Genomic DNA, 24,649 nt, shown 5'->3' with positions numbered 1-24,649 from the left:
GCATTTCAGACACATTTGTGTCTTCAATACAGTCTGTGCAAAAATTTGATTAGTAATTAGAAACAGTCTGAGAAATACGAACTACCACATTTCTCATTTTTTTTGTTCAGATTGTATAGATCAGAATAAAAGATTTTTTAGATTTGATTGAGGCAAGCATCAGTTTAATCTGTCCGAATAAAATTCACTAAATTAAACGATGTGGCAAGAACAAAGATCCAGGCAGTACCTTTTCAGAGACGTGTGGTCCAGAGTTCACCCCTCCACCACCTCGCAGTTTGAGCATCTAGCAGACATCCAGCTTTGCCAGAGGAACTGAGCATCCAGAGTGACTCGCTGCGCCACCTGCTGGACGAGTCCGGTTCCCCAGTTGGAAAACAACAGTCCAGATGAGCTGTGTTCACCGGCTGCAGCGTCCTTCTGTTTTCTCACTTCAAACACTCCTCTGGAGGAAGGAACACTTCTTTCACACTAAATAAAATACACTCAACCTTCACTCAGATTTATTCCACTGAATGACGACACTGAAACAGATCCATGTTCTTTAATACAAAGAAAGATTTATCCATGAAGACGAGAGCGCGCCGTCAAAACATGAAACAAAAGCCTACTTTCAGGAACAAAACAAAAGAGGATATCCCAACGAACAAACACGATATATCGACATCTTGGCCCCCAGAGTCCAGAGTCACCTTCAAAACTAAAGCAGCAACTTGTTGTGTTTAAATTTTCTCTGTTAAACTCTGTTAAAAAAGTGGATTTCCATCAGACGGAGGACATTTCAACATCTTCAGCCTCCGTCAAAACATCCGGGAAAATCAAAGCCGTCCTGCTGCACAGGATGAACACGGAGCGTTATATTAACAACCCTCCGATGTGACCTCGGTACGTTTACGACCGTCCATCACGAGTGGCGGCGCCGGGCATGTCCGAGCGCCTCCTCGCCACAGAAACGCCGCTTCAGTCTGAGACGGAGCCCGCCGACGGTTTCTGCTGAAGCTTCTCGTAGTATTTCTGAGACAGGACGAGAAGAGCAGACGGACCGGTGAGGGCGGGTAGTCCAGTGTGTGTGTGTGAGTGTGTGTGTGTGTGTGTGTGTGTGTGTGTGTTGTAGTGTGTGTACCTGCAGGTTCTCGTAGTGTTTCCTGCTGCTGCAGTGGACGCTCTTGGCCTTGTTCTCCGTCAGGTAGAAGACGGAGCAGAGGTTACAGAAGAACCCAGATTTAGGGACCACGAACTCCTGACCTGCGACGGGAAGCAGAAGAATCACACTCTGTGTGTGTGTGTGTGTGTGTGTGTGTGTGTGTGTGTGTGTGTGTGTGTGTGTGTGTGTGTGTGTGTGTCTGAGTCTCTCTCTCACCCAGCGGGTTGCCCGGGCTGAATGGCGGCAGTTTGACCTGCGTGTCGACGGACGGGGACTGGGAGCGCGAGCGCTTGGCTTCGGGTCCGACGAGCTGCTGAAGCCGTTTGCTGCCCACTGAGGAGGAGGAGGAGGAAGAAGAGAGGAAGGTGAAAGAGGGAAAGCAGGAGCAGGAATAGAGGAGAGCGAAGAGGCGGAGATACCTGGAGGCGCTGCTCGGCTCCATGACTCCTCCCCCTCTTCCTCCGCTGCCACAGTCAGCCTATTCGGAGGCTCACAGGGGGCGGGGCCAGAATCTGGTTGGACCATGTCGGACTGGGCGGAGTCAGCTTCTGATTGGACCGTGTCAGGCAGGGTGGAGCTGGGCTCTGATTGGACCACAGACAAGTCCTCTTGACTGTCCGTGAGGGTCTGGTGCTGCCCCCTGGTGGACCGTCTGGCTGTTGACGGACACGGACACACAGTTTGTTTCTATTTGTTGATAAAATACACACACACATACACACACGCTCATGCACACACACACAGTTACCAGGCGTCTGCCTGCTCTTCCTCTTCGGTCGACCCCTCTTCCTGGTGGGCGGAGCTTCCTCCTCCCCCACCTCGTCCACTGTCACAAAGCTGCTGCTCTCCTCTGAAACGGGAAATGAGAATGTATTCGGCAGAAATGCACCATGGGAGTTGTCAGTTGCATGTCATGACGTCGACTTCTGGACATCACGACAACAGATCTGGATCACACACACACAGTAACACACACCTGTCTCCTCTATGTGTTTGCGCTTTGAAGGTTTGGAGGTTGTCTCAGCTTCATCTTTGTTCTCCTCTTCATCACCTTTACCAGCTTCTTCCGCCGTCTGCAAGCGAAACACACCAGAACCTTCAGAATCGGGTCAAACAAAGGACCGGAGTGTGTGTCTACGACTGTGTGTGCGACTGTACAACATTGATAGTGAGACACACACTCTCTGAGTCTGACCTCTAAGGTTTGGGGTGTCACTGATTGGCTCTCCAAGCTGAGTGGGCGGGGCTCCGGCTGGCTTGGCTCCGCCTTCCCCGAGTCTTCCTCCTCCTCCACGATCTCGTCCAGGGTGACGAGCGTCTGGAGCTCCTCCTCCGAGTCGGGCCCCTCGTCTGCCCCCACCTCGTCCAGGGTCACCAGGTCCCGGGGGTCCACCTCTTCCACCTCCTCCACCTCGTCCCGGGCCCTGGCCCCCCTCCTCCCTCTGCTGCCGCTGCGACTCCTGCGCTCCGCCTCCTCCCGCTCCCTGCTCCTCCGCTCCTCCTGCTTCTGCTTGGCAGCGGCTTGCCTCTTCTTCAGCTCCTCCTCCTCGGCGGTGTCGTCGGGGTAATCCTCCTCCTCCTCGCTCACCTCATCCAGGTTCACCAGAGCGCTTGCTGCAGGCGTCTCCGCCTCCTGGGGGGGATTCCGGTTCGAGCTCTCAGACTCTGAACCACCCCTGACCTTGACTCTGTCAGCAGCCTGAGTCTCCTCCTCCGTTGGCGTTTCACAGGTTTGTAGTTCTTCTTTCTCAGCAGGAACCTGGTCTGTTGTCTCCCCCCCCTCCTCCCTCGCTCTGCTGGACTCCTCCGTGGTCACCAGCCCTTCTGGAGCTTGGCCGACGCCGTCCTCTTCATCCTCGACAGAGTCCACGATCTCGTACGTCGGCTCTTCCTCCTCCTCCTCCTCCTCCACCACAGCATCCTTGGTAAACTCCGTGTTTGGTGTCTCGCCATCGTCTTTAGAAGAGGTTGACTTCTTGGCGCTCTCAGATTCATCTGCGAGAGTCTCCTCCTCCACGGAGTCAACAACCTGATATGTTTCCTCTTCATCTTCTTTATGCTCCGATTTATTTTCTGTCTCGTCCTTTTTCTGAGTTACGACTTGTTTTTGAGCAGCTTTCACATTCTTCCTGGGCCTTCCCCTCTTCCGTACTGGCGTGGGCGGATGCTCCTGAACGATCTCCTCCTCCACCGAGTCCAGCACCTCGTAGGAAGCGTCCTTGCTGTCCTCTGGGCTCTCAGTCGAAGGCGTTTCCTCTCGCCTTGGTTCCTGAGAACTCCTGACCGGTGGCTTCCTCTTCCTTGCTGGTGTCTCGTCTGTCTTTGTTGTGTCGTCCAAGGAATCTGCCTTCGGCGTTCTACCTCTTCGCCCTCTGGTAGACCTCGTGGTGACGACGGCTTCGTTGTCAGCGGTGTCTTTGTTCTCTGCCTTGCCGTCAGGTTTTCCAGACGCTTCCGCCTGATTTGTTGCCTTCTCTTTGTTTCCTCTGGTCGTTCTTCTTCTGCCAGACCTTTGTGGTTCATCCTGAACGGGTTCTTCCTCGACAGAATCTACAACTTCATAGATCACCTCCTCTGTACTCTCACTGACAGCTTGGTCTCTTGCTGGACTTCTGTCTTTTGCTGGCTTCTCACTGGTGATTTTTATTGGCGATTTCTCTTTTTCTTCCGCCTCAGACGCTCTGGTCCTCCGACCACTCCTCCTGGTCGGCCCATCCTCTCTCTTTGCTGTCACTTCTTGCCTCCTGGTTCTTCTCCTCTTGGTTTCCGTCTCTGACTCTGTGGTTGAAGACGTTGGGTGTTCGTCCACAGAATCGATGACCTGGTAGGCGTCTTCTTCTTCTCCAGGGGGTTTTATTTCCACTTCTCTGATCTGATCCTTGGAGGTTTCACCTTTCGGCCCAGCGTCTTCTGCTCCTGTCTGATCACCCACCGACACCGATCTGTCAGAGGTGTCTTGATCATTTGATAGTTGTTCGTCCCTTTCGGAGGCTCTGTTGTCTTGTTCTGAAACAGTTCCTTCTCCTTGTTTTTCCCTGTTTTTATCTTCATCACTTGTATCCAACTCTTGATCTTTGTCTGCAGATTTATCAGTCCTGTTGTCGACTTGAGGCGTCCCTTCCTCCGCCAGCAGCTTCGTTGAACAGTCACCTTGGTCCAGTTGATGGCTTTGTTGATTTATCGCTGTCTGATGTCCACTACCTTTGTCCTGTACTTGCACAGAGGCGTCCATCTCTACTCCACTGCTCTCCTCGGGGCCGGCCGGGCCTTCGTCTCCAACGCTGTCCAAGATCCGAAAGTCTCCGTCAGCCACACTCTGTTCGAGTTCAGGTTCTAGAGTTTGGATTTCAGAGCTGCCATCCGGGTTCTCGTCTTCATCCATCCGTTCTTCCGACTCATCATCAATTGAATCGAGGATCTGGTAATTTTCAGATTCATCCCCTTCTTCCTCATCTTTACCCCCATCCGGTCCTTTGAGTTTCTTTGAATCACTGGGAGTGTCGTCTTGAAGATCAGCCCCCAGATGCTGGCTGTCTCTCCTCAGCTCTGACTGCTGACCCTCTGCAGGCGGAGGCATCTCTGATGCTTCCGTTTTACAGTCTGACTCAACACTTTGTGCTGGGTTTGCCTCTTCTGACACCTTGTGGTCAGTCTTTGCCGCTGCACTGTGTGAGACCTCAGCTGCTGCCGATACCTTGGTTGAAGAGGGTGAACAATGTGGCGCTCTGATTGGAGACTTTGACTCCGTGGGCTGTGCTTTGTGACCAGGAGAGGCGGAGGAGGGGGGCTTGGTGAAGGGCTTGCTGGGGGATTTAGTGGGCTCTGGTGAGTCTTTATGCTTTCTCAGCGACACCGAGGTCGAGCCTGAAGATGGTTGACCGGTCTTAGAATGAGAGGAAGAGGAGGAGGGCGAGCTCTTGGAGTCCCTTGTGGACATGGTCGAAGTCCGCCTGTGAGCCGACGGCGAGTGCGAGCTCTGCTGCTCCTCTCTCTCTTTGGCGGACTGTCTCGACGGAGAGGAACCCTGGCCGTCGTTGGCTGCGTCTTCTGCGTCTGCGCCAACTTCGTCAACGGTGACAAAGTCCTCGAAGTTGAAATTCAGTTCATCGAAACAAAACTGTTTGAAAGCCGAGCGATCTCTGACGCCTCTCTGGCCCTGGGGGGAGAGGAAACAGCGAGCGTTCAGAAACATGTGGTCGTTAGTGGGCTCGAGCAGGAGGTTGGAAAGGAGGAAAACCGTGCTCACCTTCGTTTGTCTCGTGCTTCCACCTCTTCCGCTGTTTGAGCTCGTGCTGCTTCTGCTGGAGACCTGAGCAGAAATCAGAGTCGGTCAGTTTTCAAGCGGTTAACGAAGCAAATTAAAAACTCTTCACATCGCATAGTTCACAGTCTGCAAATCAAAACCACGGCCACTGAAAATTAGTCTTCAGGAAAACTGGGTGCAACACTTAGACCAAAATTGATAGCAAACAACATGAGAATATGCAAGTATGTAGAAGAAATTAGCAGCTCTCAACCACAAATACAAAGTTAGTTTCATGCAGAAACTTGTGACTTAGGCCCTGTTTACACGACAACACTTCGGAGCATTTTTGAAAAGTTCCTTTGAGGGAACCATTTTCAAAAAAGTTGCATTTCTCTCCATTTTACGCGGAGACGGCCAGTTTTCACTGGCTCCCAGCACCGCTGTCGTGTGATCGGACACCCGAGGTGCAGCGTTAACAGCAGAGAGTTCCCCGTTAGAGCGTCACCTCTCTGTCTTTGCTCGGCATCCTGGCTTGTTTTTTCAGCCTGTGCTCGTGGACTGCGGCGGCTATCGCTCTGTAAACGTCCTCACTGATGTTCAGGAATTCTGAGGCGGCGCCGTCGTCGGACTGGACCGCACTCGTATCGGCGGCACTCACGGGCGCGGTCTTCGGCTCGCCTCTGGTTTCTGCTTTCTCCGCCTCTCCGTGCGGCTTTGGAGAGCCGGTGGACTCGGCTTCTGCCTTCTGTTGATCCTGCTCTGCCGGAACGGCTTCAGGAACCGGCTCTCCGGCAGAAGCTGCGGGGCTGGCCTGTTTCTCCTGGTCCGCAGGCGCTTCAGGCGGCGGCGCTTCAGGCGGCGGCGCTTCAGGCGGAGGCGCTTCAGGCGGAGGCGCTTCAGGCGGAGGCGCTTCAGGCGGAGGCCCTTCAGGCGGCGCCGCTTCAGGCAGAGGCGCTTCAGGCGGCGCCGCTTCAGGCAGAGGTGCTTCCGGCTCGTTCTCGAGGGCGATCGCGTCGTCACTGGAATCTTGGAGACGTTTTTTCAGGCTCTTTAAACTGGAATTAATGATAAAAACACTACAAGTCAGACAAACGTGAAACATCTCAGCTGAAATTCCTCGTTGAGGTTCTAAGTCAAAGCGTCCTGAAAATCAATACTTGACGAAGTGTGTGATTTAACATCAGCTGTGGACCGCCTCCATAATCCAGAGACTCAACTGGATGTCTGGTCTTTAACTGTCATGACCTGAGAGAAAACAATCACAAAGAGCAGGGCTCACCTCTCGACACGCTTGACTTGATTCCTGTGTGGAGGAAAAACACCGTTTGGTCAGATCAGTGGCAGAAAAAAAGGACTCTGGGTGATCATTGGCGTAACCTTGAACTGAGAGCCCGTTCACACCACAACGATTTCAAGTTTCAATGCACTTGGGGCGTCCGTTTCCATGACAACAGTGCTCAGAGGCACTGTAAACAACCGCAAAATGGTTTGAAAACGGCTCCCAAGGTGGAATTTTTTTCCAGTGTTTTTACCATTACATTGGAAACGGACGTCGTTTTGAAAACGTTGCCATGTGAACGTGAAACTTTTCTGAAACAGAAACCTGGAAGAGACGGGTTTCCACTTATCGTGCCAATTATCATGCAAACGGAGCCTGAACTTAAAGAAACACATACCAGGTTTCTGGTGAGGACAGCTTGCCCAGCGAGGCCGTTTTCTCCACCACGTCCGTGACGCCGCTGGAAGCGGCCATCTCGAAGCATATCTGAACGACACGGCGAGGAAGACAGAGATGAGAGGGCGGAGAAGGAATGAAGCAACAGAAGTCACAGAACGATTCACTGGAAAACTTCAGGCTGTTTTTACATGTTAGTGTGAATCAAACTGGAAATGTCAGGGACATGAGGAGCATTCCTGTATCCATGACGACAGCAAGAGCATCACATTTCCATGACGACATGAAGTCATCCCTTTTCCATGACATCATGGAAGCATCATGTTTCCATGACGACCGTGCTGACTCTGTGCATGTTGAAGTTAAACCTGCAGGTGTCTTGAGTTCTCGTACCCGGTTTGCCAGCGGCAGGAAGCTGACGACTGACGCCACGGCCGTCACCTCGCGCAGGACCGCCCTGATGACCTCCAGAGTCACCTCAGAGATCTCCACGGTGAGCAGCCGCTCCTCCAGAGCGTCTGGCTCTGGAACACGCTGGGAAAAAAACAAAATAGCATCAATTAGAACAGAGGAGACAAAAAAAAAAAACAGGAAACCAGCAGCTTCCACTTGACATATTCATGAGACTCACAGCATTGCTCCACTTCATCAGACTCCTGTACATGGTCTCCTGTGAAGACATTAAAACACCTCATATCAACACCAACATAATCTGAATCCAATTCACTTTATCTGTAAAGCATCTCCAAAATCCTGTAAATAAAACATTTCTAACAAACATTTCTATACAACAATATGTAAGAATTAAAAATGAAGTATAAATAAATAAAAAAAAAAAAGAAATCCAGAGGCCTTTGCGATCGCCCCACCCCTTGAATCTTTGCCCTCCTGCTAAAGCTCGTCCAGCCTCCATACCTCGCTGAAGCCAGGATCCATGTCCTGCAGCACAATGTGGACGGCCAGTGAGCTGCCGTTGACAACAAAAGGACTCGTCATCTGCGATTGGATGAAATCGCAGCACGCCGTCCGGCTGTGGAAGTGGACGAAAGCCTGGGGGCAAACAGATCGGTGTGAGAGCTTCACTTCACTCAGAAACACAGAAACGTCAGTGTGACTCCTCACCCTCCGCTGCAGCGGCAGCACCGTCACGTTGTACAACAAGGAGTGCAGGTTCTGTTCCGGGAGGTGACGCCACACCAGCTGTTCGACGTCCTGCTGCTTGTAGCCTTCCTCAGGCAGACCCGTGATCATGACCGTGTAGACGCCGGAGTCACAGCCGACCGCCTTCTGATGGGCAGAGTCAAACATTCACCTTCAGGAGATGACGGCAGCTCTGAAACACTAAATCTCAGTCTTCTGCTGAGTTTCAGGAGAGTTCTACATCTTTCTGGTTGTGAGCAGAAATATAAACAGTGATGTGCGTTCTTCTGAAGGTCATGATCCACTGGACTCCACGGAAGATTAAATGCCAAGTGGGCTTTTTTAGTTGCTTACCTCAATGTCGGCTTGTTCTCTGATCGTCTGGAATGCTACGGAGCAAAAACAGTCACTTGGTCAAACTCAGGGTTTGTTTCTGCTGTTGGAGAATACATGGAAGTGACATGGTTCCATGACGACATAGGCGTATCATGTTTCCATGGTAACAACTAAGCATGATGACATGAAGGCCTTATGTTTCCATGATGACATAAGCGTGTCATGTTTCCATGGTAACTAAGTAAAATGACAAGGAAGCATGATGTTTCCATTGTAACTAAGCTTCATGTTTCCATGACGACACGGAAGCGTCATGTTTCCATGGTAACTAAGCATTATGTTTCCATTACAACATGGAAGTGCCTTGTTTCAGAACGTCATGGAAGCGTCATGTTTCCATGACGACTGTGTTGAGTCCGTACACAGTGAACCTTGAAGTGTGAACTGGAAAGGTTTTCGGCGCCCTCACCTGGGATGACGAACCAGGGAGACGCGGTTGGAAAGAGAAACGGAGGCGTTGGCAGCATCAGCCAGAAAGGCGCAGTGCTGCGCTCTGGGACGAGGCTGGCTGTGAGGACAGCAGCTCCAGGTATCAGGTTCTCGCTGTCCGGCATGGCGTTGGCAGGCAGTCGTGGAGCTGGAAAACAGCAGAACTTTCATTATTCAAATGGTTTGTACTTCCTCCTGACAGACGCGAGGTAAAGTCAGTGAAGTCTGGTACTGACGTTGAGATGTTTCCTGGCTGTGGGGTTTGAGCAGCCTGTACACTCGGAGATCGCTCCTCTGTTTGAGGAGGCTGTACCAAACCCCCAGGCGATCTGCATCTTCAGCCAAGTCAAACTGCACAAACACCTGGAACAATCGCACGTGTAAGACTTTTGAAAACACCGAATGACAGACATAACACTTCTGTGTTTGTGTGTGCGCGTCCGTACCTTGTTGAGGAGAGGTGCGTAGTTCGTTACGGATCCCATTGTTTTCAAAACCTCGACCAGCTCTCGAGCCTGGTTCGGTGAGATGTTCTCTATGTAGACTGTTTCAAATCCATGAGCGACCGGCTTCTGCACAGAGGACAGCAGGGGGACATTTTGGATTTGGACGTACAAACCAGCAGGGTTCATATATTCACACCACCAAAAGCTGTCTGGGGGAACTTAACAATAAAAGAGAAACGGAAATGATGCAAATGCTCAGTAGAAGCATTTCAGAAAAGTTGCATTGTCCGTCATTTCTAGGGAGACGGTGTTTTTTAAAAGCTGCACTTGAAACCGTTGTCCTCTGAACAGGAAAACGGTTTTTAGTCAACAGCCGTCTGGTACACAGAGCCACAGACTGACGAGAACAGTGTGTGTTACTTACAATATCTGTCCACATCATCAGGCATTTATAAAACTCCAGCTGAAAAAGAGGCAGAGTCGGAGCCGTTAGAAGCTACGGTGGAATCTGACCTCGTTCCACCACCGAGTGTCGGGCGCCTGCTTACCGGCGACGTGAAGTTGTTCTCCACCACCTTGAGGCAGAGTTTGGATTTACACAGACTGAAGTCCTTCTTCGTCGACGCCTTCAGGACGTTCTGCACCATCTCTGTTGTCGGCATGCGGATGAAAGCCTGGAAATGAAAAGCCGGACCGTTTGCAAGTGTCGTCGGCGCCGGATCGCCGAGCTGACTGGGCGAGGACCAGCGGCTCACCATGCGCGTCTGGGGAGCGATGAAGATGTGGTCGTCCTGGTAATGGAATCCAAACGGAGTGAAGAGATCGGCCAGCTGCTTCTCAGTGTAGCAGCTGTCGGAGTATTTGGGCAGCTGGGTCACAAATATCACCGTGTTGTCCTGAGAAAGAAACTAGAAAACACACAACAAAGATGTTCTGTTATGATTTTGAAGATATAAAAAGCACTTGTAAAAAAATAGACTGACAGACTGACGTGACAGACCAAGCGCAGCAAGTCGAGCAAAATGAGAACTTACCCGAGGCGACAGGACGACATGCTTGGCGACGAAACCTGTGGAGGAAGAATCAAAACACATGGTTAAATATGAAAGTCGATCACACGTCCAATCTGCTGACTTCTGTGCCCAAGAGATTCCTTACTGATTCGTCCCACTTTCAGGTATTTTCCGATCATCTCCCTGACGGTCGTGGACGGAGCAGCACTGCTGGACGGTTGTGACTCCGGAGCAGTTTGATTCTGAACCGCAATCACAACATCTACACAAGACAAATGTGAATCAGACACAAAATACAAGTTTTGGTCTCTTCGTGCTGATTTGTCAACTAAAAATGCGTTAATTCACGTACCTTTTTGAAGGGTCTCCACATTTTCAACCACTGGCTTGGCCTCCGAGGTCTCCTCGGCTGAGCCACCTGTGGATTCCGTTTTGGTCTCTGGTTCTGGTTTAGTGGACTCTGGATCTGGAGCTCCATCATTCTCGGTCAGCGATGGATCTTTGACCTCGGTTTTGAGTGTCAGAGCAGGATCCAGAGGTTCCAGGGGCACGGCGGCGGTGGCAGCAGTGGCGTTCGGGGGTGTTTGGCTCTCACTGGACTCATCGGTTAAGTCCTTCTTAACTACTGGATTCTCAGAAGTACTTTCCACCTTCACGATCTCCGGCGCTTCCGTTTCTCCGAGCTCCATCGGTTCAGCTTTTCCGTCTTCTTTGGAAAGTTCTTCCTGGTGCTGTGTGTCCAAAGTCACCTCGCTCTTCGTTTCCGTAACCTCGTCTTCAGGCACCCCGGCTGATTCTTCCACTTTCACTTGTGTGATTTCACTGGACAGTTTTTCTGAGGTTGCGGATTTGGCGGGCACCGTCACGGCCGCGGCTTCCTTTTCTTCCACCTGAGCTGCAGGCGCCTGGGGGGTCGTGACTGTGTCTTCTGTTTTGAGTTTCGCGGCGTCTGCTTTCGCCACGGCGGGTTCCTCGCCAGCACTTTTTCCAACGACAGCACTTGTAGACGCGGGCTTTGTCGACGTTCCTTTCAGTTTTGCTTTTTGGACAGCCCCGGAGGAAGCCTGAGCTTTTAGCTGGGCTCCGGGTGACCCTTTAAGAGCGAACACCTTCTTTTCAACCGGAGTGGCGCCTTTAGCCGCTTCGGTCCTGTTTGCTGGTTTCTTTTCTGTCTTTTTCAACACTGCAGAAGACTGCTTACTGCCAGCGATGGTCTTTTTAGGCAAAACTTTTTGCTTGGAATCGCCGGGGCCAGGTGGCTTTACTAGACTCTTGGATGTCTTGGACACAGATTGAGTCAAACCTTTCTTAACCTCAGCCGCCTTGTTTTTCGCTGGCGGATTAGCTGATTTCACAGCTTTGACTATTTGCTTTGTTGAGACATTTTTGGCTTTGGAAACCAAGACTTTTGCTTTCGTGACAATTTTGCCCGTCATGGTTTTCCTGGCGCCGGACGAGGACGAAGTCGCACATTGAGTCTTTGAGGTTGTTGGTTTGGCGGCTCCGGCTGTGGAGATGATGGCCTCGGTGGAGGGCTGCAGTAAAATACAGCTCAGGGTTAATGCAATCACTGAGAGAAACTGTGGAATAGTCCTGCAGAAATGGACAGGAAAACTTCAATACCTGGAATTTCTTGACTCTGACGGCTATGCCTTTGACGAAAAACTTCTCGGCCCTCCTCAGTTTCTCGGCATCTTCCGCTTTCTTGAAAATCACATTTCCCTACATGTGCACAAACACACACGGCTCTTCAGTCACTTTGTCCAAACACAGAAGAGTGTGCAATTCTTTTCCAGATTTTATGTCTGACGCCCTTCTTATGCAACCTCGGCAGCTGGGGGTCAAAGGTTATTGGAAGAATTCCAAGCATCGAGCAGATCTATTGAACATGGATCCCAACCAATGTTCATAATCTCACGTTTAAAACATTTAACTGAAAATGTTTCAGACAGATTTCATGAATTCAGCCCGTTTACACAACATCTCAAGTTTTCATTTTGCGCGTACTCTGCAACTTTGTCCGTTAACATGGCAACGAAAAGATTGGAAATGATGGAGTTCGCATGTTGAGCCTGTAAACGGGACGTAAGCCAGGGCTGTCAAACATCAGGCCTGAGGGCAAAAACTGGCCCAAACTTCAGAAGAGCAGTGGACACAACACTGAGACCCGAGCTGAGCAGTCAGGGTGAGTTTGCAGAAACATGCAGAATGCAACAGTTAAGGCTTTTCGGACTCTTTCACTGTATTTTGCACCAAGCGGTTTCATTAATTTTGGCTTTTTTTTGTTCAGATTGGAGTCATTTTCCATAGAAATCATTTGGTTATGTGACAATATGGACACTTGTGTCAGGTAAACTGCACGACAACGGAGAAAACCTTTAAGGAATAAATATAAACGTTGTCATGGCTCATTTTTTCAAAAGGTGAAATTGGGCTGCATGTGGCAAATAAAGCAAACTGACTTTGACATCACTGATCTAAACAGTGAGATACTTTCAGAATAGCGATGGGTACCGACTGAAATTCGTCGGTACTATAGAGTACCAGTTCACATGAAATCAAATGATACCGTGTTTCGGAACACGAATGTATCTTTGTGACAACACAAAGGGAGAGGAAGAGTTGGCGATTTTCCATGCAGGACACCAACAAAGCATTTCGTGTAATGACGTCAGCAGCTGGCATGTCAACAAACAAGCATGACGAGAAAGAGCTTGAAATTCAGCAAAAAATGAAGCAGATAATGCTCGCTGCAGCGGGTATCGGGTATCAGTTCCGATGTGAACGGTACCCACCCCGAATTAAGAATGACAAAGGAAAGCAGCCAAAAGGAACGAGTCAGAAGCCTTTAAACGCCACTGGAAGCACTCCAGCGGTTTAGCGTACCTACCTGAAAGGTGGCCCTGAACAGAGTAACCGAGTCAGTTTCTCCAAACTGCTTCAAAGCGAACTCAATGTCGGTGTGAGAGAGAGCTGGGTTGACCCCATCGAGTCGCACTTCATGAGCGGGTGAAGACTTAGCTGCCTGTGCAAACGAGACAAGACGCTGCTTCGGTTAGACCACGGCTCTACAACCTTGATGGAAAAAAAAATATTTTTCTGAGATCTTCCACTGAATCCAATTTACCTGGAGCCGCAAAACGACTTTAAATCTTTTAAAAGAGTCTGACGGAGCTGCTAAAGTTTTATATATACACTAGTTTTAAAAAACGGACAGAAACGGTACATCTAAGAAGTTTCAATTACGATTTAGGGTTGAAAAGGTTTCATTAACGGCTGTTTTTGTACCCGATTTGAGTGGTTTCATCCTTCTTTCACAGCAATTTTTTAGACAACTTTGTCATTTTAGAAGACAACAGAATAGAAATACTTGCCAAGCCACATGCGGCTCCAGAGCCGCAGGTTTAACACCGCTTTGTTCGAGCAACAATTCTGGTTTGGAGTCACGACTCCAAGGTGTCTTTGATCATAACAGCTTAATCTGCTCGACGCACCTTTGGCTTGGCAGAGGAACTTCTCGCCATCGCCTTGGCCGGGCCGGATCGGGGCGACGGAGAGGCAGACACAGACGGCGAATTCTTGGAGAGCTCGGCCAATATGGCGGGAGTCAACTTCTTAATCACGGTCGCGATGTCAGTCTGACCGGAGAGAGATTGGACAGCTGCAGGGACCAAGATGCAACAGGGTTTTCGTTAGGTCTCAAGAGGGATTCGCACGGAACTAAAAGCTGCCGGGGTCAGAGACAGTTTGCCGTCCGTCCGACCTGATGTTGCCAGCAGCTTCTGTGCCAGTCTTTCTGCGCTGGTCGACTTCCTTCGGTCAGGATGCGACCTCTCCGACGAGGACCATCGATCATGGCTCATCCTCAGTGGGGATCGTCTGTCGTCTCGTCTCCTCGGTGGGGATTCTCTCCTGTCACTTCTTGAGCGGGACCGCTGACGGGAAGACGTGGGCCAGTCGTGCCGGACGGGGTGCGATCGAGACCGCGACCTTCGGGAGAGGTCGACAGAAAAGACTCTTTCAAGGATTCAAACATTTTGTGAAGGTTATATCGTATTTTACAGCCCAAAGCCCTCTTCATTTGAAAGGCTATGACCTTGCTGTCTTAAAAATCGACAAGTTATTTATACTAGTTATTTTATTTATATATATACACATAGTTCTTTTCTCTTGCACCATTGACCTTTGGCTAAGCCCCGCCCCCAATTGATGTGGAATAATGCTTTGTTTTCAAAGTTCTCAGGAACACAGTGTGAAGGCCGCTCTGTTTTGTCTGAAGTCACTTGGAAGCGTCTGCTAGTCTCGTGAGATCTAGCTATATGAGATGGCGTGGCCGGAAGTCATGCCAGAGTTGGATTGGATTCTTTATTTTAAATATGTAAAAAACACGAAACAAAACAAACAGGTTGAAAACCTTTCCCTATGGTTAAAACCCTGCTTATTTTTCTTAACTCCCTGTTCTTCCTTCCTGTTCATCAAAAGCCAGGTTTACACTTGCACGATTCTGTGGCACGCATTGCCACGAATCGAGTCGCAAACGGTCGCAAACCACTCGTAAAGTGGTGTGAAGTGTGCGTAAACCCGTCGGGACTGCGTGCCATGTCCGGACGAGAATTTTGAAAATGTTCAAAATTTTGGTCACGACAAAATATCGCGAACTGGCTGTGAACTATGCGCCAACTGTCCGTGAATTCCTTGTGAAAGCATCGGGAAAATGCGGGAGGATGCGTGCCAGTCGTGGCCACCGGCGAGTACCCGGAAAAGGGCCCCATGCGGGGGATTTTCGACCCACTGTCGTTGCAGCATCAAGTGTAGCTCCTTGAATTTGTCATTGAAATTGACTGATGTCAGCCGTCCGTCAGGGCCCCCTTCAGCCCGGGGCCCTAGGCAGCGCCTTTTCTGCTGCTCTTCAACACAGAGCAGCTACAGGTACAGGATCTTCTCTTCTCCGCAGTGATGGAGTCTCTGACATTCAGCATGTTGTCTGTTCCACATCAAATCCAAAAATGAACCGGGATTGGGGAAGCCCCCTTTTTACTCGTATATGACGCGCGTAATTGCGCGCGCAACCACGTCGTGCCGGTGCGGGAAGCTCGTAAACTATGTGCAAACTATGCGTGAATTTGCCGTGAATGCGTCGTGTCAGTTCGCAACACTGACGGGCGCATTCGTGAACTGTCCGTGAACTGTGCGCCAACTGTCCGTGAACTGGTCATGAACTGTGCGTGAACTAGTCGTGAACAGTGCGGGAGTCTGCCGGTTCGTGACTCCAGATTGGCACGCCTTGCCACGACAACATCGTGGCAAAAAGTCGTGCAAGTGTAAACCTGGCTAAACTCTTCATCTCTTCACTTCACTCTGCCTCTCTCTCTGTCTGTCCATCTCTCTCTCACTCTGCCCTGTCTCTCTCTCTCTGCCCTGTCTCTCTCACTCTGCCTGTCTCTCTCTCTCTCTCTGCCCTGTCTCTGCCTCTCTCTCTCTCTTCAGCATGTCTATCCTTATGCTTCTCTTCAACAACCGGTTTTGTGGCACAACTGAGGAGTCACAATCAGTGTTTAACACAGAACCAGCAAATGCAAAACCACCATGCATTAAAGTAAACTTTAATTCTCTCGGTGTTCTCAGATCACTCGGTTGTCTGCGTAACCAGCCAGAAATCATCACTCGGGCCGTAGATTGTGACTCTTCTAAACATTCCAATATCTTGGTCCTGCCGACCACCCCGACCGGTTTGAACTCATCGAATAGTTTCTGAAAACTCTCAACAGGATCAGACCACGCCGTGCTGTTCTACTTCTTGTCTCTTCTTTTCCTGTTTAACACTTTGGTGTTTACCAAACGGTTAGCACAAACAACAATAACTGCACACAAAACAGCAACACAAACAGCAACACATGTCCTCTACAAACCTAAACAACCTCCCAGCATCATGACCTTCTTTATTTACCCCCTTTTTTATAGTGAAAGAGAGAGTCAGAGCCGTGAGGTGACCTGCAGAATCACACTCACCACGTTTTCAAAAGATTCACCAGCAGAAATCTCCACACGCGACGGCGCTTCAGGGGCTCAGCCCTTCCACGCCAATCTCGGATCCGAGTGAAAACTAAGTCGTTTCAGGGACTCAGCCCTTCCACGCCAGTGGCCCCCAAGGCCGTCCAGACTCCAAGTCCAGAAACTCTTCCTAAGCTCTCTCAGCCACAGTTCCAAATTAGAATAAAATTATTATTACAACCCAATTTTTACTAATCATAATTAGCAATTGATTGATAAGAACCAATCAAATAATTTAGGGACATCTTTGGCTCTTTATGTTTAGAAATTTGCTTTTACAATTCCAATCAACTATGAAATAGTTCTTTTATCTAGTCAAACATTCCCACAGGTAAGGCATTACTTCCCGAGTTAAATATTTAACAGAGGAAACATTTGCACTTACCTCGTTTATGCTGTATTTAGATCCCGGACGAGCCCCCAAACTGTCAGCAGGGAGGATTGATGTGGAATAATGCTTTGTTTTCAAAGTTCTCAGCAACACAGTGTGAAGGCCGCTCTATTTTGTCTGAAGTCACTTGGAAACAGCATCTGCTAGTCTCGTGAGATCTAGCTATATGAGATGGCGTGGCTGGAAGTCATGCCAGAGTTGGGTTGGATTCTCCTCGGAGCAACAGCCATGCTCTCAATCAGCTGATTTGTGTGTGCTTCCTCTGCAATCCTCAATAAATCCTCCTTGTGCAGCGTCAACACCTTGACTCGTCATCTTCAGCTCCGATTCACCAAAAATTCCACAACACCAATTACTGTTGCTAATTCAGACAACTCGGACAAGCCTGCCTCAGACAACATGAGAAGTCATGCATTTCATTGGCGCTTTGACAACGGCGACTAATTCAGATCCCAAAGTCGGGGGGAGAGGCCTCAACTAACACCCATCATCAGCATTCATCAGGTAAGCTAGGTGGCTAGCCTGAGAAAGCTCGATGCCGTTAGCGTCATATAATTCATATAAGACTAGATTGACAGGATTATCTGTTGCCTTACCTTGGAACAGGTGGGATAAAAAAGAAGCTCTGTTGCCTATCCTATCATTGCCTCAGGCACATTGATTGACCATTTATGCATCTTAAAATTTTTTAGTAGCCCAGAAAACCAAAGTGCGGTCAGTTCTAACTGGTCCCTATGGAGTCTGATGCTCAGAATGCCTGAGTCCTGGGTAGTTGAATGCTATTGGTTTGCTTGCATTTGGGGGTAGGGCTTCGCCAAGGTAAATACCCATCAGTCAATGAGTCAGTTTTCACCAACCTGCGGGCGCGTCTGGATGTTTGTGGCGATCGTGATCGGCTATCGCGTCTGTCCCGCCAGCTGCCGGGACTGCGGCGTCGACGGGGGCTGTGGGAGCGGGATCTGCTGCTCCAGTGATCTCTCCGGCCCTCCAACCCGCGGTAGCCATGGGGGCTACGCGAGCGAGAGCGAGACCGGGACCGGCTGCCGTGCCTGGCCCGGTCCCTCCTGTCTGGAGATCCGCGGCGGCGACGGGGGCTGTACGAGCGGGAGCGGGAGCGGCTGCTCGGCCTGGCTCGCTCCCTTCGAGGTCCGGGAGAAACCGAGCGGCCCTTGAGCTGGGCTTTTTGGTGACGTGGCTGACCGGAAGCTGAGGGCAAAGGACTGGCATTTTTGCTCGATGTGCTGAAAAAAGGCAGAAAACAGGAGAAGTAAAGTCAGTCAAGGGAAGAACCTCGGAGAGGTTGGGGTGATGGCGGCTAAGGACTGGAGGAGTGGTTTGATTCAAGACTAAATATTTTACCTGGTCAGTTTCACAACCTCGCCGTCCCACTCAGGATATCTGTGGGAAAGAAAAAGACATTCAAACACAACAACTCAAAAACTGCATTCAAGAAACAACTGAACAAGTATGGCGAGAATCCAGGACAAAGTTTTCTCAATATGATAAAAATTGAGAATAGTCTCTTTAACAAAGTGATTTTTGTCACTTTGTGTTACATTGAGATGTAAGTAGCAAAGTGAAATCTTATGGAAATCTGATTGCCATGGTAACTGTAGACTGATTGTTGCTAGTTAGAACACATTTGCCCTCCTGTTCGCAACAAGGAGTTCGCCAATACTTTACAGTTTGAGTTAATTTGTTGTCGATGAAAAAGCACAGCAGCAGGTATAAAATGTAGACATTGACAAAAAAACTGGCGGGAACCAAAGTGTGTTCTCGGCAGTTACCCATCGTCAAAGAAAATGCAAGCCTTTAGAGAAGTACTATCAGGAATGATCTTTTTTTTCTCTATTTTTGTCTTCGTTCACTGTAAAAGAAGTGACTCTAAAACTAATTTTTATAAGTGGAACTAAAATATATGTGCATCTGGTCATTCTGACAATATTCACATGCTTGAAGTAATTTTTTTTTTTTACCATTTCAGGGAAAGTCCCAACTATCCAGAGAGAAAGGTTTCAACTCTTCAGTTTTGCATTTTGCCTGCACAGTACTTTGATTTCAGTTTTGGAAAGAAAAAGAAAAAGTGAAATAAAGACTAACCGTTTGCGAAGGAGTCTGCAGTTTTCAAGGTGAAGGCCGGTGTTCTGGTGGGCGATCCAATTCTAGCAGCCAGAAAGAGAAACATTTAGGAAAAACCAACATACAATTGTACAACAAACCTCAGTGGCTGAAATATTACTGTTTGACATATTTCTCCCACAGCAAAGAAATTTTGTGATATCAGTTAATACATTTATGAAATTATTCAAAAATAAACAAATAAAGCTGAGTTCATAAGTAAGAAGCAAACACACGAGTCACACTATTGGTTACAAATAGAAGTCTTATTTGGTGGTGGTGTAGGTGGGAGAGGGGCTCGTCTGGATCCTGCGATGTCTGGCTTCTCTGAGGCGTCAGGGCAGCTTGGATGTTTGGAAATGATCTTCACCGAGGTCACAGAAATAAAGAGCCTGGCACAAGGACGCCCGAAGTAAGCACAGCCCGACGTGGAAACTGAAGGCACGAGGAAGATGTTGATTTCCTGAGGCGCCGCAGTGGGAAGTCTCTCATCTCAGGGAAGGACGTTGTTCTGTTTTGTAGTCACAACAGATGTTCCCACTCGGGGAGACAGAAGACTTACACAGATGCAGTTTTGACCAATACAATCAGTCATTGTGGGGCAAAAAAAAAAAAAAATTAAATATGAATTTAAGTTTGAACAAGGTGACATGAGAGAAAATAATACACTGGCTGATTGAGAAAAGAAACTTATAAATCACGGTTCAACAAAACAAGACAGTCGCTGCCAATTCTTCTTGTGTCTTTTCATCGATCCCATGAAACGGACAGAAATTAGAAATGGGAGACAGTTCATCATCCGAAACGGTGAAGGAACCTGAAGAACTTGGATGGACGACCGAGCTGGACTCCTTACAAGGACATCTTCAAGATCTCCGGACGATGTACGACTTCTAACTTCAAGCTCCAGCTGCACCTTAACTCTGTTAAATACATGACTTAATCTATCACAGACTATCAGGACTCAATCAGTTCAAAGAGAGAGAGAGAGAGAAAAAAAAACATCTTTATACGGACCACTCCACCGACACTTTCATCCTCGGTACATCAGTGGGTCTTGAATCTTCCAGCTTGTACAGACGATTCTTTCCACAAGATATGTATTAAGATCTCATCACAACATAGAACTTAAAAAAAAAAAAAAAAACTAACGTGGCGTAGTCAAATACCAACAGAGAGTACCTCAGCTTACAAATGACAAACGGCGGGAATAACAGGAGTTATCTTCCTATTACTAAAACAAAACTGGCACAAATGTCTTTGCTACTTTCAATAAAGTTAATCCTGTTTCCAACAACTCCTGATCTGAAAAATGTATAATTGAAGTCTGTCCTTTGACAAAAACACACATTATCTGAAGTCTTGTTAAGAACGTAGCAATTCCCCCTGATGTTAGACGTGAACATGTGACACAAGATTTAAAATAAAAATGATGTTTAAATAAATAGAACATCAGCTATTTGTTGGAAAAAAAAACATTAAGGCTCAGTTTACATGATGTTTCAAGCAAAAACAAATTGTTTCGATGTTTTCATTTCATGTCGAACGGCAGCAACGCTGCGGTTAGCATGTTGGGCCATGGGTTGGCTGGTTTTTTAAGGAAACCCCCCACACACGTGTGCAGAGAGAAACGCACTATAAACACTAACAATGAGGAAAACACAAGCATTTGTGTGGACAGAGCAAGAAGTTAGACTGTCAACTCTAAAACTACCAAGTCCAGGAGATTATGGACTGGGATCAGGACCAGGAGAATCTGGACTGGGAGTCACGACACTCTGGACGAGTACATTGTACTCATTGTCCATCCACCATGCATATGCACAACAACTGTCTGCTGCAGTCGTAGCACACATGCACAGTAGCTGTGCTTTTGCCGTCTACTCGGGACGGAGTCGAAGCATTTCCATAAAGTGTCATTTTTGTACGTTTACCCGGCAACGGAGTCGGAGCGTGTTTGAAAGGTTCCACCTTGGGAGCGGATTTCAGTGGCTGCGCAGACCGCTGTCGTGTAAACGGACTCCCAGAAAGCAACGTCACTCTTGTGTTTTCTCTTGAAATCATAGCCGTGTGAATGGGTCCTAAAAAAAGGATGATTCTACTCACCTTTAAGCGAGAACATTCTTTGCTACAGAGAGAACAGGTGTGGGGGAACTTTCTCGGGGTGGCAGCAGCATAGTCCTGCATCAGCTCAGCTGTCGGAAGATTCTTGAGTCGTTCACTCGCTGCATGCTGACTGGCTGAAGATGGCTGCTGCACAGGCTTCGGGTTCGCGGCGGCGGTGAGGAGCTGTGGTTCAACTGGAGGGATGTCCAGCAGGGGAATAGGCATACTCGGGCCAATTGGAAGTGGTGTCGCCAGCTTCAAAGAACTGAAAACTGGAGACTGCTTCATCTGCGATGGGAGCTGGTTCTGCACCGGCTTCTGGGTTGGCTGCTTCGCTGGCTGCTGCGGCTTCTTCTGGTTGTTCCCCTGTTCCTGCGCTGGCTGCTTTTTAGTCTGCTTGGGAGCACTGGATGCTTTAGTTTTACTCTGGTCTTTATGACTATCAAACAGCACGATGCCACGCTGGCCAGGAGGCATGCTGCAAACAGCTGTACGGGATTGAGCGGCTTGAGTCTTTGTTGGCAATTTGGGATCCAATTGTTTCAGAGGAGGGGGTTTGGAGAATTGGGACGTAAGAGGCCTTGAGTCAGTGTCTTTATTCGGCAGAGACAAAGTGGAGAGAATTGACTGGGAACCGTGGTTTGGTTGAGTCTGACTGTGTTTGGTTGCATCAGCACTCGGAGCTGCCATGGCACTCTGGCCCGAACCGTACGAAGAGCTGAGACTGGCAACAGAGCTCCCCTGATCACGTGGGGAAACCACAGCGCTCAAGTTAATCTCGGTTGTACTTTTTTGGAAAGGTTCTCGGTCACGGTTGGTGGTGTCCAACGGCACCATACTTGAACTCCCACCACTGTTTCCTCTACTACCACCGACCCTCCCAACGTCATCTCCAACCCCTCCAGTGTATTTACCAGTATGTCCATAATCGATCACTTTACTTGGTTGGAGAACTGAAGAAGCCATTTCATCCTGGCGCACTGTTGCCCCGCCGGACTGACTCAGTCTGTCCATTCCACTCACGCTCGTTGTGGACTGGGATTCAGAATAGGACTTTGACGGAACTGCGGCTGAAGTCCTCTTGTTCTTCTGAATACGGATTTGGCGCAAGATGAAGGGCAAGTTCTCTGGAGTAATCTGATCTTCGGGAAAGGCAATGAGATGCTCCAAGTCCTCCTTTTCAAGACCAAAATGCAGAAGGATGTTTGCGGCTGACTCTGAATTGTACTTGGGGCGACTGGATTCAGCTGCTGCTGGAGGTTTGTCTCCTGCTGAGAACTTGTATTCACCGAAGCCTGGAAAAGATTTTGAGTCGCCTTGTCTCTCACCAGCCTTGTCACCACTGTCTGGGTAGCTAGTTGAAGAAGTTGGGGAGTTAGAATTAGACACATTGTCCCCACTAATTCTGTTGTACCTTGGTAACCAGTCCAAAGAGCCACTGCTACTTTCAACATCAGAATGTCTTTGTCGATAAGAGGTGCCTGCTTGACGATAGTCATCTCTTGGAGGGCCAGTGAGGCAAGAGTCCATCCCCACAGGATGACGCATGGCCTGCTCTCTGGCTCTGCTGAGCTGCATGTCGATAGACCTCTCCATGTCCTCGTCTATTCCAGCATGACTTCGCTCAGGCTTGTAGTTGGTGGGCATAGATGAGAGTGAAGGGATCGCCCCAGTGTTGGTTGGAGTTGTAGAAGAAGCTCCAGAAGGTCTGAAGCCAGATTCAGGTTTGAGGTGGTGTGTCAGTCGAGGGTCTCTCTCTGCCTGGGCTCTGGGAGGTCCATATTGTCCCTGGGTGCAGCCTCCTCCGGGAGTTCCATATTGTCCCTGGGTGGAGCTTCCTCCAGGAGTTCCATATTGTGACTGGGTGGAACCCCCTCCAGGAGTTCCATATTGTGATTGGGTGGAACCCCCTCCAGGAGTTCCATATTGTCCCTGGGTGGAGCTCCCTCCAGGAGTTCCATATTGTGACTGGGTGGAGCCCCCTCCAGGAGTTCCATACTGTCCCTGGGTGGAGCCTCCTCCAGGAGTTCCATACTGTCCCTGGGTGGAGCCTCCTCCAGGAGTTCCATACTGTCCCTGGGTGGAGCCTCCTCCAGGAGTTCCATACTGTCCTGGGGTGGAGCCCCCTCCAAAAGGTCCATACTGTCCCTGGGTGGAGCCCCCTCCAGGAGGTCCATACTGTGACTGAGTGGAGCTCCTTCCGGGAGTTCCATACTGTCCCTGCGTGGAGGCACCTCCGGGAGTTCCATACTGTCCCTGGGTGGAACCCCCTCCTGGGGGTCCATACTGTCCCGGGGTGGAGCCCCCTCCAGGGGGTCCATACTGTCCCGGGGTGGAACCCCCTCCGGGGGGTCCATACTGTCCCGAGATGGAGCCCCCTCCGGGGGATCCATACTGTCCCTGGGTGGAACCCCCTCCGGGGGGTCCATACTGTCCCTGGGTGGAACCCCCTCCGGGGGGTCCATACTGTCCTGAGATGGAACCCCCTCCGGGGGGTCCATACTGTCCCGGGGTGGAGCCTCCTCTGGTGGGTCCATACTGTCCTGGGGTGGAACCCCCTCCGGGGGGGCCATACTGTCCCGGGGTGGAGCCCCCACTGGAGGGTCCATACTGTCCCGGGGTGGAGCCCCCTCCGGGGGGTCCATACTGTCCTGAGATGGAACCCCCTCCGGGGGGTCCATATTGTCCTTGGGTGGAGCCTTTATTTCCAGGAGTGTAGGGGTTGTAGATCGAATGGGACATGGTGTTGGCAATCTTCAGAAGGTTGAGGAGATTGATGGCGGCAGCAGTCGGCGACGGGGCTGTTGAGGGCACATACGTCGGCAACTTGGTCGATTTCCCTGATAAGGTTGTGACGCGGCAGCCGGCAGAGAGAGTGTTGCTTATCTGTGTCAGCGCTAGCTGGGCTTTAAGTTGGGCGAGCCGCAAAGACGCGGCCTGCGGTCCAAATAACAGTGGGCTCCCTGGCAGCCCTCCGGGGAGGGGGCGGGTTAGGGGCCCTTGAGCAGACGGGGGTGCGCAACACTCCAATTGCAATGAAACACTGTAAAAATTGAAAAACAAAGACAGGCGTTATTCAGCAGGACTGGATCCGGGTTCTCTGGAAGGGTCGACTGTCTTCTGGACGGGCCTGTCTTGTCTGCTCGTGGCGGAGGCTTCCTGTCAGAAACACATTCATCACAACAGAAAACAGATGGAGAAAACATCAACTGACTCAAAGAGAAGCAGACGTTAACCAAATTAAACCTTTTTATTTCCTTTACCAGAGGCTGGCACCAGCAGATGGACATGCATGTCATCGAATTTAAAGTCAACAGTTTTTATACTTACTGTGGTAAACAACATCAATGGCAACAAATAAAGAAACTGGTCCCTGAGGGATTTGACAAATGTAAGTTTCCTGTGTCAGTTTCCTGCGTCAGTTTCTCATTTTAGTTTGGCGTCAATCTCATTTTCTCTACATAACTCAAAAATATATATTTTCTTATATGTTT

General features: G+C 49.5%; 1 protein-coding gene across 1 annotated transcript; it reads right to left on the bottom strand.

Annotated features, from left to right (window-relative positions):
• Window positions 1-530: 530 nt before the first annotated feature.
• On the bottom strand, window positions 531-24,029 carry znf638 (zinc finger protein 638). Its single transcript, XM_030088042.1, has 33 exons — window positions 21,156-24,029; window positions 19,032-19,093; window positions 18,291-18,329; window positions 17,789-18,172; window positions 14,253-14,479; window positions 13,984-14,150; window positions 13,380-13,514; window positions 12,113-12,211; window positions 10,842-12,024; window positions 10,635-10,751; window positions 10,511-10,545; window positions 10,232-10,384; window positions 10,025-10,150; window positions 9,901-9,939; window positions 9,477-9,602; window positions 9,267-9,393; window positions 9,011-9,178; window positions 8,560-8,594; window positions 8,188-8,352; window positions 7,981-8,115; window positions 7,697-7,735; window positions 7,459-7,599; window positions 7,067-7,155; window positions 6,670-6,693; window positions 6,049-6,445; window positions 5,391-5,453; window positions 2,340-5,300; window positions 2,121-2,217; window positions 1,893-1,994; window positions 1,564-1,800; window positions 1,361-1,477; window positions 1,124-1,245; window positions 531-1,014 (listed from the first exon to the last, which is right to left on the bottom strand). Exons 1-33 carry the CDS (start codon window positions 23,895-23,897, stop codon window positions 961-963), a joined length of 10,707 nt encoding a protein of 3,568 aa, XP_029943902.1. The 5' UTR covers window positions 23,898-24,029; the 3' UTR covers window positions 531-960.
• Window positions 24,030-24,649: the final 620 nt, after the last annotated feature.

This window comes from Salarias fasciatus, chromosome 3, assembly GCF_902148845.1.
Source record: "Salarias fasciatus chromosome 3, fSalaFa1.1, whole genome shotgun sequence".
Classification (NCBI taxonomy): Eukaryota; Metazoa; Chordata; class Actinopteri; order Blenniiformes; family Blenniidae; genus Salarias; species Salarias fasciatus.
This window is presented reverse-complemented; position numbering and strand designations above follow the sequence as displayed.